This window comes from Sphaeramia orbicularis, chromosome 10 (genome assembly GCF_902148855.1).
Source record: "Sphaeramia orbicularis chromosome 10, fSphaOr1.1, whole genome shotgun sequence".
NCBI lineage: Eukaryota > Metazoa > Chordata > Actinopteri > Kurtiformes > Apogonidae > Sphaeramia > Sphaeramia orbicularis.
The window spans coordinates 27975721-27989190 of record NC_043966.1 but is presented as its reverse complement, the minus strand read 5'-3'; the positions used below and the strand labels follow the sequence as shown (position 1 = coordinate 27989190).

General features: G+C 40.7%; 5 protein-coding genes across 40 annotated transcripts in view; all 5 read left to right on the top strand.

Annotated features, from left to right (window-relative positions):
* The window catches only part of LOC115426731 (protocadherin gamma-C5-like), a 332740-nt gene that overhangs the window by 210839 nt on the left and 108431 nt on the right, over positions 1–13470 (top strand). The gene's annotated exons all lie outside the window — the stretch shown is intronic.
* LOC115426762 (protocadherin beta-16-like) lies at positions 635–3285 on the top strand. The gene has a single exon (XM_030144982.1). The coding sequence runs from the start codon at positions 859–861 to the stop codon at positions 3268–3270; it is 2412 nt and encodes an 803-aa protein (XP_030000842.1). The 5' UTR covers positions 635–858; the 3' UTR covers positions 3271–3285.
* On the top strand, positions 3927–6583 carry LOC115426756 (protocadherin beta-16-like). Its single transcript, XM_030144977.1, has one exon. The coding sequence runs from the start codon at positions 4136–4138 to the stop codon at positions 6566–6568; it is 2433 nt and encodes an 810-aa protein (XP_030000837.1). The 5' UTR covers positions 3927–4135; the 3' UTR covers positions 6569–6583.
* On the top strand, positions 7435–10077 carry LOC115426759 (protocadherin beta-16-like). The gene has a single exon (XM_030144980.1). The coding sequence runs from the start codon at positions 7649–7651 to the stop codon at positions 10064–10066; it is 2418 nt and encodes an 805-aa protein (XP_030000840.1). The 5' UTR covers positions 7435–7648; the 3' UTR covers positions 10067–10077.
* Positions 10686–13403, top strand: LOC115426758 (protocadherin beta-16-like). Its single transcript, XM_030144979.1, has one exon. It carries the CDS (start codon positions 10965–10967, stop codon positions 13386–13388), a length of 2424 nt encoding a protein of 807 aa, XP_030000839.1. The 5' UTR covers positions 10686–10964; the 3' UTR covers positions 13389–13403.

The window sequence follows — 13470 nt, the reverse complement described above, 5'->3', positions numbered from 1 at the left end:
TATAACTTGGTGATAACTTTTTTTTTTCTTTTTTTCAAGCTGTTGTTCTTATTGCATATATATGTGAATTTTGATCGTTTGTAAAACAGTTATGTTTGATGAGTATATAGCAACAAGAGCATCAAGCTAGTAATTTGCCTTTATACAACTTTATAATGATTTCAGAAGCTTGGACAGAGACAATTGTACATGTTTTTGCCCCGTTAATGTTTCTTCTTCTTCTTCTTCTTCTTCTTCTTCTTCTTCTTCTTCTTCTTCTTCTTTTTCTTCTTCTTCTTCTTCTTCTTTTTCTTCTTCTTCTTCTTCTTCAGTCTTTTTTTTTTTCTTTTTTTTTTTTTTAATTCCCAAACTATATGACCCCTCTTTTTTGTATTCGGTAAGATTTGTTGTTTGTTACTCAATTGATATTGGTTTTGATGGCAACAATGAGATGTTCATATTGTAAACTATAACATACAGTAAATGTATATTTAAAATTAGGAAAATGACTTTGCTGCTAATCATTTTAAAGTAGCTTTCTTTCTGATATGTACTTCCCCTGGATGGTTTTCTCATGTTGATTTTCTGCAGTTTTATACAATGAACTGTTAGGGCCGCTGTTGCCTTTACTGTGGAAGCTTGAGAGTGAGATTATAACAGCACCTCCCATGTCCCTTCGCCATTATGAGGACGGCAAAAGACGAGCAAAGAGCAGAACAACTACAGAAATGCCGTGTTTCGTATATCATGAACTTGTGTATTCTTTGCTTTGTGGATGGTAGAGATGCGATATTAATGTTAAGTAACTGAAAACAGTTATTTTTGGTAGGATTTATAGCAGGAGGACCTACTTTTGTGGAGGATTTTTGCCACAGAACAATGAACCGACGGGCGCTTTTATTTTTCTGTCTCGTTTGTCTCAGTTCGGCGACTGGACAAGTCACCTACACAATTCCGGAGGAAATGACCAAAGGATCCTTAATCGGTAACATAGCACAGGATTTAGGTTTGGAAACCAAACGATTAATTTCTGGTAAAGCTCGTATATATACTCGAGGCAGCGACGAGTACATCGAGCTGAACAGAGACAGAGGAGTCCTCCTTGTTAAAGAGAGAATCGACAGGGAGACGCTCTGCAGACAGACGACGCCTTGTGCTTTACATTTTCAGGTTATTTTGGAAAACCCGATGGAGTTTTACAGCGCTACAGTCCAGATTACAGATATTAATGATAATGCTCCGATATTTGAAAAAAACAAGGCCGAGTTTAAAATCAGTGAATCAGCGGTGATTGGATCGAAATTTGCGCTGGTAAGGGCTGTGGATCTGGATGTTGGCATTAATGATCTGAAAAGGTATGAACTGAAACCAACAGACAATTTTGCCTTAAAGCTACATAATAACGCTGATGGAAACAAAAATGTTGAGATGGTGTTGCAGAAACCTTTAGACAGAGAGAAACAGGAACACATATCACTCGTATTAACGGCTGTAGACGGAGGAGAGCCGCAGTTGTCAGGAACAATGCAGATTGACATTACAGTTTTAGATGTAAATGATAATGCTCCTGTTTTTACTCAGCCTATTTATAAAGCTGTAGTTACTGAAAATTCACCTAAAGGCACAGTTATTGCCACTGTTACAGCGTCAGATGCAGACCAAGGTTCTAACGGTAAAATAACATATTCAATCACTAATACATTAGATGATGTGAGGAAATTATTCACGGTGAAAAGGGACAGTGGTGAGATAACTTTGATTGGAAATATTGACTTTGAAGAATCACGGCATTTTCAAGTAGATCTTCTTGCTAGTGATGATGGAGGTCTCACAGACTCCTGTAAATTGATGATTGATGTGCAGGATGTAAATGATAACAAACCAGAAATTAACATAATGTCAAAGTCAAACATAATATCTGAGGACGCCGAACTCAACACAGTGGTTACAATGATTAACATCGAAGACAAAGACACTGGAGAAAATGGAAAGGTGCAATGTTCAATAGGTGAAACTGTACCATTTACTTTAAAATCATCTACCAATAATTTCTATAGTTTAGTAACGGACAGTGATTTAGACAGAGAGAGAGCTTCTGAGTACAATATAACTGTGACCTGTTCTGATGAAGGAGTACCCTCCCTCTCCAGCAGCGTCACTCTCACCTTACAGATCTCTGATGTCAATGATAACCCTCCTGTCTTTGAGAGGAGCTCATATGAGGCCTACATAGTAGAAAACAACACACCTGGTCTCTCTATATTCACAGTCAAAGCCACAGACTCTGACTGGAACCAGAATGCCCGTGTTTCTTACATACTGGAGGACTCCTCTGTTAACGGAGTGCCAGTCTCCTCATATGTGTCCGTTAGTGCTGATAGTGGAGTCATCCATGCAGTGCGTTCTTTTGACTACGAACAGATCAAGGATTTCAAGTTCAGGGTCAAAGCTCAGGATGGAGGCTCCCCTCCACTCAGTAGTAATGTGACTGTGAAAATAATGATCCAGGACCAGAACGACAACGCCCCTCAGGTTCTATACCCAGTCCAGACTGGTGGCTCTCTGGTGGCTGAAATGGTGCCTCGTTCAGCAGATGTGGGCTATCTGGTCACTAAAGTGGTGGCTGTTGATGTGGACTCTGGACAGAATGCCTGGCTCTCCTATAAACTACAGAAAGCCACAGACAGGGCGCTGTTTGAGGTGGGCTTACAGAATGGAGAAGTAAGAACTATCCGCCAAGTCACTGATAAAGATGCAGTCAAACAAAGACTGACTGTTATAGTGGAGGACAACGGACAGCCCTCCCGTTCAGCTACAGTCATTGTTAACGTGGCGGTGGCGGACAGCTTTCCTGAAGTGCTGTCTGAGTTCACTGACTTTACACACGACAAGGAGTACAATGAGAACCTGACTTTTTACTTAGTGTTGGCTTTGGCTGTAGTTTCCTTCCTTTTCATCACGTGTGTGGTGGTCATTATATCAGTGAAAATCTACAGATGGAGACAGTCTCGCATCCTGTATCACTCCAATCTGCCAGTGATTCCATATTATCCACCACGTTACTCCGACACTTTGGGGACAGGGACTCTCCCACACGTGTACAACTACGAGGTGTGCAGGACGACTGACTCCAGAAAGAGTGATTGTAAGTTTGGCAGAGCTGGTAGTCAGAACGTGCTGATAATGGACCCCAGTTCAACAGGGACGATGCAGAGGATACAGAGTGAAAAGAGCATCCTGGATGAACCAGACTCTCCACTAGAGGTTAGACATAAATTATTTTTTATTTGAGCAGCTTATAACTTTCATTCCTTGAATTGATATGTTTTTGCTATTGACTCTTGGCTATTGTTTTGCTTTTGTTTCAATTCATTCTTCGTAGTGCTTGCATTGTTGTGTGATTTGCACATTTTCTTTCTTTTTGTTTTCATATAGTATTCAACATTATGTCCATAAATGAGAATGCCTCAACCAACAGTAACACTGAGGCAGTCATTCGCTCGTGTGTCAAGTTTTCATGATTTCAGAACCACGGATAGCGCTTTATCTTTTTTTCTTTTTTCCTTCCTTCCTATAAACACGTCTTTGTTTTTTCCTCTTCTTTGTATATATTAGTACTTTTTAAATACCCTTTTTCATGTCCAGGTTTTTTAAAAATATCTTTTTTTAGGTTAAGTAAAATATTAGCTTTGGTACATAATTAACAAAGGTTTTATTCTGTAAAAGTGTATTGGTATCATTACCTATCACACGCAATAGATTTATATTTGATATCGTTAAAATAAAAGTTACCTGCATTTTATTATTTGTCATTCTTTTACAATTATTACATTTTTACATAGGTTACTTTGTTTGATTTCTGCAATTTTCAATGATGAACTGAAAGGGCCGCTGTTGCCCTGAAAGTGGAATTTTGAGTGTGATTGTAGCAGCACCTCCCATGTACATTCGCCATTACGTGAACAGTTAAAGATGAGAGAAGAATGGATGTCCTATTCGACATGTTAAACATCTTTTCGTAGATAAGGAACTTGCATACTACACTGTCTTTGGATGGAATATCTGCGACATTGTTGCTTGACACTTGAAATTTTATCAGCTGGACGGATTTAGAGCACAAGGACACAGTTTGTGAGAGAAAAACTGGATTAGAACAATGAAGCGACTGGCAGTGTTGTTTTTCTGTGTTGCTTCGGTCAGTTCGGTGATTGGGCAAGTCACCTACACAATTCCAGAAGAAATGACCAAAGGATCCTTAATCGGTAACATAGCACAGGATTTAGGTTTAGAAACAAAACGATTAATTTCTGGTAAAGCTCGTATTTATACTCGAGGCAGCGACGAGTACATCGAGCTGAACCGAGACAGAGGAGTCCTCGTTGTTAAAGAGAGAATCGACAGGGAGACGCTCTGCAGACAGACGACGCCTTGTGCTTTACATTTTCAGGTTATTTTGGAAAACCCGATGGAGTTTTACAGCGTTACAGTGCAGATTACAGATATTAATGATAATGCTCCAATGTTTGAAGAAAACAAAGTGGAATTTAAAATCAGCGAATCAGCGGTGATTGGATCGAAATTTGTGCTGGAAAGGGCTGTGGATCTGGATGTTGGAATTAATGATCTTAAAAGGTATGAACTGAAACCAACAGATAATTTTTCTCTAAAGCTGCATAACAACGCTGATGGGAAGAAAATCGTCGAGATGGTTTTACAGAAACCTCTAGACAGAGAGAAGCAGGAACACATATCACTCGTATTAACAGCTGTAGATGGAGGAGAGCCGCAGATGTCAGGAGCAATGCAGATTGACATTACAGTTTTAGACGTAAATGATAATGCTCCTGTTTTTACTCAGCCCACATACAAGGCAACAGTTACTGAAAATTCACCTAAAGGCACAGTTGTTACCACTGTTACAGCTTCAGATGCAGATCAGGGTTCAAACGGTAAAGTTACATATTCAATCACTAATAGATTAGATGACGTCAGAAGGCTATTTATAGTTAACAAAGACAACGGAGAGATAACTTTGATCGGAAATATTGATTTTGAACAATCACGGCATTTTCAAGTAGATGTCCGTGCAAGTGATGATGGAGGTCTGACAGACTCTTCTAAAGTGATGATTGATGTGCAGGATGTAAATGATAACAAACCAGAAATAAATATAATGTCAGAGTCAAATATAATTTCGGAGGATGCCAAACTCAACACCGTTGTTACAATGATAAACATTGAAGATAAAGACACTGGAGAAAATGGAAAGGTGCAATGTTTCGTGAGTGAGACAGTGCCGTTTCTTTTAAAATCTTCAACTAATAATTTCTATAGTTTAGTGACAGACAGTGATTTAGACAGAGAGAGAGCTTCTGAATATAATATAACAGTAACCTGCTCTGATGAAGGAGTACCCTCCCTCTCCAGCAGCGTCACTCTCACCTTACAGATCTCTGATGTAAATGATAACCCTCCTGTCTTTGAGAGGAGCTCATATGAGGCCTACATAGTGGAAAACAACACACCTGGTCTCTCTATATTCACAGTGAAAGCCACAGACTCTGACTGGAACCAGAATGCCCGTGTTTCTTACATACTGGAGGACTCCTCTGTTAACGGAGTGCCAGTCTCCTCATATGTGTCCGTTAGTGCTGATAGTGGAGTCATCCATGCAGTGCGTTCTTTTGACTACGAACAAATCAAGGATTTCCAGTTTTGCATCAAAGCTCAGGATGGAGGCTCCCCTCCACTCAGTAGTAATGTGACTGTGAAAATAATGATCCAGGACCAGAACGACAATGCCCCTCAGGTTCTCTACCCAGTCCAGACTGGTGGTTCTCTGGTGGCTGAAATGGTGCCTCGTTCAGCAGATGTGGGCTATCTGGTCACTAAAGTGGTGGCTGTTGATGTGGACTCTGGACAAAACGCCTGGCTCTCCTATAAACTGCAGAAAGCCACAGACAGGGCGCTGTTTGAGGTGGGCTTACAGAATGGAGAAGTAAGAACTATCCGCCAAGTCACTGATAAAGATGCAGTCAAACAAAGACTGACTGTTATAGTGGAGGACAACGGACAGCCCTCTCGTTCAGCTACAGTCATTGTTAACGTGGCGGTGGCGGACAGCTTTCCTGAAGTGCTGTCTGAGTTCACTGACTTTACACACGATAAGGAGTACAATGAGAACCTGACTTTTTACTTAGTGTTGGCTTTGGCTGTAGTTTCCTTCCTCTTCATCACGTGTGTGGTGGTCATTATATCAGTGAAAATCTACAGATGGAGACAGTCTCGCATCCTGTATCACTCCAATCTGCCAGTGATTCCATATTATCCACCACGTTACTCCGACACTTTGGGGACAGGGACTCTCCCACACGTGTACAACTACGAGGTGTGCAGAACGACTGACTCCAGAAAGAGTGACTGTAAATTTGGCCGAGCTGGTAGTCAGAACGTGCTGATAATGGACCCCAGTTCAACAGGGACGATGCAGAGGATACAGAGTGAAAAGAGCATCCTGGATGAACCAGACTCTCCTCTAGAGGTTAGACTGCCTTATCATACTTTATATGCATCATATAGAAAAATTTGAAATTGGTGTTTTTTAGTCTCCCGTGTTGTGGAGCATAAAGTTCATAGACCTTATTCTTGCACATCTGTCATTTTATTCCACATCTTCCTAGAAACAGTATAGTTTTTCTACTTCATTCAGATCATGGTTATTAATATGATGCTCTTGTGAAGTCCGTTTGTCGTGTTCTCATTCACAGTTTAGATCTTTCTTTTGTTTCAGTTTCACATCATATATAAACTGTGATATATTCGTATCATTGTTTGTTTATATACGTAGACGGCCAGTTGTAATGAGTGTCCTATACGCTATCAATCGTTTCTTTTGCATGTGTACAGTGTTGGCGTTTTTATATTCTCTGGATTTAAAATGCATTTTTTTTGTACATTAATGTGTATTTTAGGGCAAGTCTTTGAAAAGAATTTTAACATTTATAATTTATTTAACTCGGTGAATATCAGAAAATTGGACAACAACACTATCTTATTAATTGGCTCCATCACCTTATTCGTAAGATTAAATCAGTGTGTATAATATAGACATTTTTGACCAGGTTTTTTTCATTATGGTTTCTTCTTCTGACTTTTTTTTCCAGTTACTTCAAATAGGATACAGTTCTTAAAACAAAAGCCTTTCTTTTACGAATATACCTTTACAGAAAACTCGGAAAATGTGGACCTTTTGTGCAAAGATGGTTGACAAGTGTTTGGAAACAAGACATGTCATTATAGTTTTTGTTATTACCTGAAGCGAAATCCACGTATTTATAAAGTTAATCTTCTGATCAGTGATATTCATGTTGGACTGGTGTAGTTTTACAATGTGAACTCTTAGGGCCGCTGTTCACCAGAGTGTCGATGCATGAGTGTTGGTTGAAGCAGTACCTCCCCTGTAACGTCGGAATAAAGACTGAACACGACGGACATGCAAGAGACAGATTCGTTTTTTGTGGAATATTCGCAAAAGAACCATCGATCCCTGTGGATTTCTGTTTTCCTTTCTGCTTTTTGCGGGGGCTAAATTACCGTTATATATGAGAATTTATATCCGTTACATGGAATACAACAACACATTAAACCCCACATTAAATCGGATGTAACAATGGCGAGGCAAGTACTGCTGTTTCTGTCCGTCCTTTCTTTCGGCTCCGTTCGTGGTCAGGTGAGCTATTCTATTCCGGAGGAGATGCCTAAAGGATCTCTGGTTGGAAATATAGCTCAAGATTTAGGTTTACAGATCAAGCGTCTAATTACTGGTAAAGCTCGTATTTATACCCGAGACAGTGACGAGTACGTCGAGCTGAACAGAGACAGAGGAGTCCTCCTTGTTAAAGAGAGAATCGACAGGGAGACGCTCTGCAGACAGACGACGCCTTGTGCTTTACATTTTCAGGTTATATTAGAGAATCCTATGGAATTTTACAGTGTCACAGTTCAAATTACAGACATCAATGATAACTCGCCAATCTTTAAAAAGGCTGAAATGAACTTTAAAATTAGTGAATCCATGATGATCGGCGCAAAATTAGTACTGGAAAGGGCTGTAGATCCCGATGTTGGAATTAATGGTGTCCATGGCTATGAATTAAAACCAACAGATAATTTCGTTTTGAAGCTCCATAACAACGCTGACGGAAATAAAAATATTGAAATGGTTTTACAGAAACCCTTAGACAGAGAAAAACAGGAACAGATATCCCTTGTATTAACGGCTGTGGATGGAGGAGAACCACAGATGTCAGGAACAATGCAGATTATCATTACAGTTTTAGATGCAAATGATAATGCTCCTGTTTTCACTCAGCCCACATACAAGGCTACAGTGACGGAGAATTCACCAAAAGGCACAGTTGTGGCTTCCGTCACAGCCTCAGATGCAGATCAGGGTTCCAATGGTAAAATAACATATTCAATTACTAATGCAATAGATGATGACAAGAAATTGTTCGAGGTCAATAAGGAAACTGGTGAGGTAACTTTAATAGGAGACATTGACTTTGAAACCTCCCGAAATCATCAAATACATTTACTCGCTAGTGATGACGGTGGGCTTACAGATTCATGTAAATTGCTCATTGATGTACAAGATATAAACGACAATAATCCTGAAATTAACATAATGTCAAAAACAAATGTAATATCAGAAGACGCAAAAGTCAACACAGTCGTGACGATGATAAATATTGAAGACAAGGACACTGGAGAAAACGGGAGGGTACAATGTTCTCTGAGGGAAAGTGTCCCATTTGCTTTAAAGACATCAACAAATAACTTCTTTAGTTTAGTCACAGACAGTGATTTAGACAGAGAGGGAGCTTCTGAATATAATATAACTGTGACCTGCTCTGATGAAGGATTACCCTCCCTCTCCAGCAGCGTCACTCTCACCTTACAGATCTCTGATGTCAATGATAACCCTCCTGTCTTTGAGAGGAGCTCATATGAGGCCTACATTGTAGAAAACAACACACCTGGTCTCTCTATATTCACAGTGAAAGCCACAGACGCTGACTGGAACCAGAATGCCCGTGTTTCTTACATACTGGAGGACTCCTCTGTTAACGGAGTGCCAGTCTCCTCATATGTGTCCGTTAGTGCTGATAGTGGAGTCATCCATGCAGTGCGTTCTTTTGACTACGAGCAGATCAAGGATTTCAAGTTTTGCATCAAAGCTCAGGATGGAGGCTCCCCTCCACTCAGTAGTAATGTGACTGTGAAAATAATGATCCAGGACCAGAACGATAACGCCCCTCAGGTTCTGTACCCAGTCCAGACTGGTGGCTCTCTGGTGGCTGAAATGGTGCCTCGTTCAGCAGATGTGGGCTATCTGGTCACTAAAGTGGTGGCTGTTGATGTGGACTCTGGACAGAATGCCTGGCTCTCCTATAAACTGCAGAAAGCCACAGACAGGGCGCTGTTTGAGGTGGGTTTACAGAATGGAGAAGTCAGAACTATCCGCCAAGTCACTGATAAAGATGCAGTCAAACAAAGACTGACTGTTATAGTGGAGGACAACGGACAGCCCTCTCGTTCAGCTACAGTCATTGTAAACGTGGCGGTGGCGGACAGCTTTCCTGAAGTGCTGTCTGAGTTCACTGACTTTACACACGACAAGGAGTACAATGAGAACCTGACTTTTTACTTAGTGTTGGCTTTGGCTGTAGTTTCCTTCCTCTTCATCACGTGTGTGGTGGTCATTATATCAGTGAAAATCTACAGATGGAGACAGTCTCGAATCCTGTATCACTCCAATCTCCCAGTGATTCCATATTATCCACCACGTTACTCAGACACTTTGGGGACAGGGACTCTCCCACACGTGTACAACTACGAGGTGTGCAGGACGACTGACTCCAGGAAGAGTGACTGTAAGTTTGGCAGAGCTGGTAGTCAGAACGTGCTGATAATGGACCCCAGTTCAACAGGGACGATGCAGAGGATACAGAGTGAAAAGAGCATCCTGGATGAACCAGACTCTCCTCTAGAGGTTAGAAACAAATTATCTTTCTCACATTTATAGCTTCAAGGTTAATTACTAGAACTCATGTGATATTATTTTACATACTAATAAATGGGTGGACGTTTTAACTTTGTTTCAAGCTGTTGTTCTTATTACTTAAATTGTTTCAGCCAATTTTGGATTTTTATTTATTTAAAAAAATAGTTTTCAAAAACTATTGGTTACATGATTATAGCAGCAACAAGATCATCAGGCCAGTAATTCTCTTTAATGCCACGTTGTGATGATTTCAGGACCTCGGACAGAGACAATTCTACACATTTTTGTCCTCTCTCCGTAAGCTCTTCTTCTTCTTCTTCTTCTTCTTCTTCTTCTTCTTCTTCTTCTTCTTCTTCTTCTTCTTCTTTATTTTATTTTATATTTTTGATGTATTTTTTTATTCGCATGTTTTTTTGACTACTCTTTTGTACATTCGGTAAGATGTCATAATTGTTACTCAATTAAAGTCGGTTTTAATTTTGAAAATGAGACATTGATATCGTAAACCATCACATACAGCAAATGTTCATCTAAAATTGGGAAGTATGACTTACCTGCAATTCATTTTTCAGCAGGATTTTCTGATATGTACGTCCCCTGGATGGGTATCTCATGTTGATTTTCTGCAGTTTTATATAATGAACTGTTAGGGCCGCTGTTGCCTTGACTGTGGAAGCTTGAGAGTGTGATTATAACAGCACCTCCCATGTCCATTCGCCATTATGAGGACGGCCAAAGACGAGTAAAGAACAGTAAATCGACATAAACGTCGTGTTTTGTAGATTAGGAACTTTTGTACTCTTCGTTCTCTTGATTGTGGAGAAGCAACATTGACGTTTAACATCAGAAAACAACTACTCTATTGAAAGGATTCATACAAAAGGATACGCTTTTTTGGAGGAAATATTACCACAGAACAATGAACCGACGGGCGATTCTATTTTTCTGTCTCGTTTCTCTGAGTTCGGTGACTGGACAAGTCACCTACACAATTCCAGAGGAAATGGCGAAAGGCTCTGTAATCGGCAACATCGCACAGGATTTAGGTTTAGAAACAAAACGATTAATTTCTGGTAAAGCTCGTATTTATACTCGGGGGAGTGACGAGTACATCGAGCTGAACAGAGACAGAGGAGTCCTCCTTGTTAAAGAGAGAATCGACAGGGAGACGCTCTGCGGACAGACGACGCCTTGTGCTTTACATTTTCAGGTTATTTTGGAAAACCCGATGGAGTTTTACAGCGCTACAGTTCAGATTACTGATGTTAACGATAATGCTCCGACATTTGAAGAAATAAAGGTGGAGTTTAAAATCAGCGAATCAGCTGTTATTGGATCTAAATTTGTGCTGGAACCAGCAGTCGATCTTGATGTTGGAATTAATGATCTTAAAAGGTATGAATTGAAACCAACAGATAATTTTGTTTTAAAGCTACATAATAACGCTGATGGGAATAGAAATGTTGAGATGGTGTTGCAGAAACCTTTAGACAGAGAGAAACAGGAACATATATCTCTAGTGTTAACGGCTTTAGATGGAGGAGAGCCGCAGTTGTCAGGGACAATGCAGATTGACATTACAGTTTTAGATGTAAATGATAATGCTCCTGTTTTTACTCAGCCTATTTATAAGACTATAGTTACTGAAAATTCACCTACAGGCACAGTTGTTTCCACTGTGACAGCGTCAGATGCAGATGAGGGTTCTAACGGTAAAATAACATATTCAATTGGAAATACAGATGATGTCAAAAGAGTATTTAGCATTAACAAGGAAAGTGGTCAGGTTACTTTGATCGGAAATATTGACTTTGAAGTATCACGATATTTTCAAATAAATGTCCGTGCTAGTGATGATGGAGGTCTCACAGACTCTTGTAAAGTGATGATCGATGTGCAGGATGTAAATGATAACAAACCAGAAATTAACATAATGTCAAAGTCAAACCTAATATCCGAGGATGCTGTACTCAACACCGTTGTTACAATGATTAATATTGAAGATAAAGACACTGGAGAAAATGGAAAGGTGCAATGTTTCGTGAGTGAGACAGTGCCGTTTATTTTAAAATCTTCAACTAATAATTTTTATAGTTTAGTGACAGACAGTGATTTAGACAGAGAGAGAGCTTCTGAGTATAATATAACTGTGACCTGCTCTGATGAAGGAGTACCCTCCCTCTCCAGCAGCGTCACTCTCACCTTACAGATCTCTGATGTCAATGATAACCCTCCTGTCTTTGAGAGGAGCTCATATGAGGCCTACACTGTAGAAAACAACACACCTGGTCTCTCTATATTCACAGTCAAAGCCACAGACTCTGACTGGAACCAGAATGCTCGTGTTTCTTACATACTGGAGGACTCCTCTGTTAACGGAGTGCCAGTCTCCTCATATGTGTCCGTTAGTGCTGATAGTGGAGTCATCCATGCAGTGCGTTCTTTTGACTACGAGCAGATCAAGGATTTCCAGTTCCGGGTCAAAGCTCAGGATGGAGGCTCCCCTCCACTCAGTAGTAATGTGACTGTGAAAATAATGATCCAGGACCAGAACGACAACGCCCCTCAGGTTCTGTACCCAGTCCAGACTGGTGGCTCTCTGGTGGCTGAAATGGTGCCTCGTTCAGCAGATGTGGGCTATCTGGTCACTAAAGTGGTGGCTGTTGATGTGGACTCTGGACAGAATGCCTGGCTCTCCTATAAACTGCAGAAAGCCACAGACAGGGCGCTGTTTGAGGTGGGCTTACAGAATGGAGAAGTAAGAACTATCCGCCAAGTCACTGATAAAGATGCAGTCAAACAAAGACTGACTGTTACAGTGGAGGACAACGGACAGCCCTCTCGTTCAGCTACAGTCATTGTAAACGTGGCGGTGGCGGACAGCTTTCCTGAAGTGCTGTCTGAGTTCACTGACTTTACACACGACAAGGAGTACAATGAGAACCTGACTTTTTACTTAGTTTTGGCTTTGGCTGTAGTTTCCTTTTTATTCATCACGTGTGTGGTGGTCATTATATCAGTGAAAATCTACAGATGGAGACAGTCTCGCATCCTGTATCACTCCAATCTGCCAGTGATTCCATATTATCCACCACGTTACTCCGACACTTTGGGGACAGGGACTCTCCCACACGTGTACAACTACGAGGTGTGCAGGACGACTGACTCCAGAAAGAGTGACTGTAAGTTTGGCAGAGCTGGTAGTCAGAACGTGCTGATAATGGACCCCAGTTCAACAGGGACGATGCAGAGGATACAGAGTGAAAAGAGCATCCTGGATGAACCAGACTCTCCTCTAGAGGTTGGTTTTGTCATTGCTTTTCTCTCAGTGATGTTGCTTTAGCTTTTAATAGTGTTGTCATCATACATTCTTGGAGCAGGGTCTTGTCCATGTTGGAAACGTTTCAGCACCACGGACAGAGCTC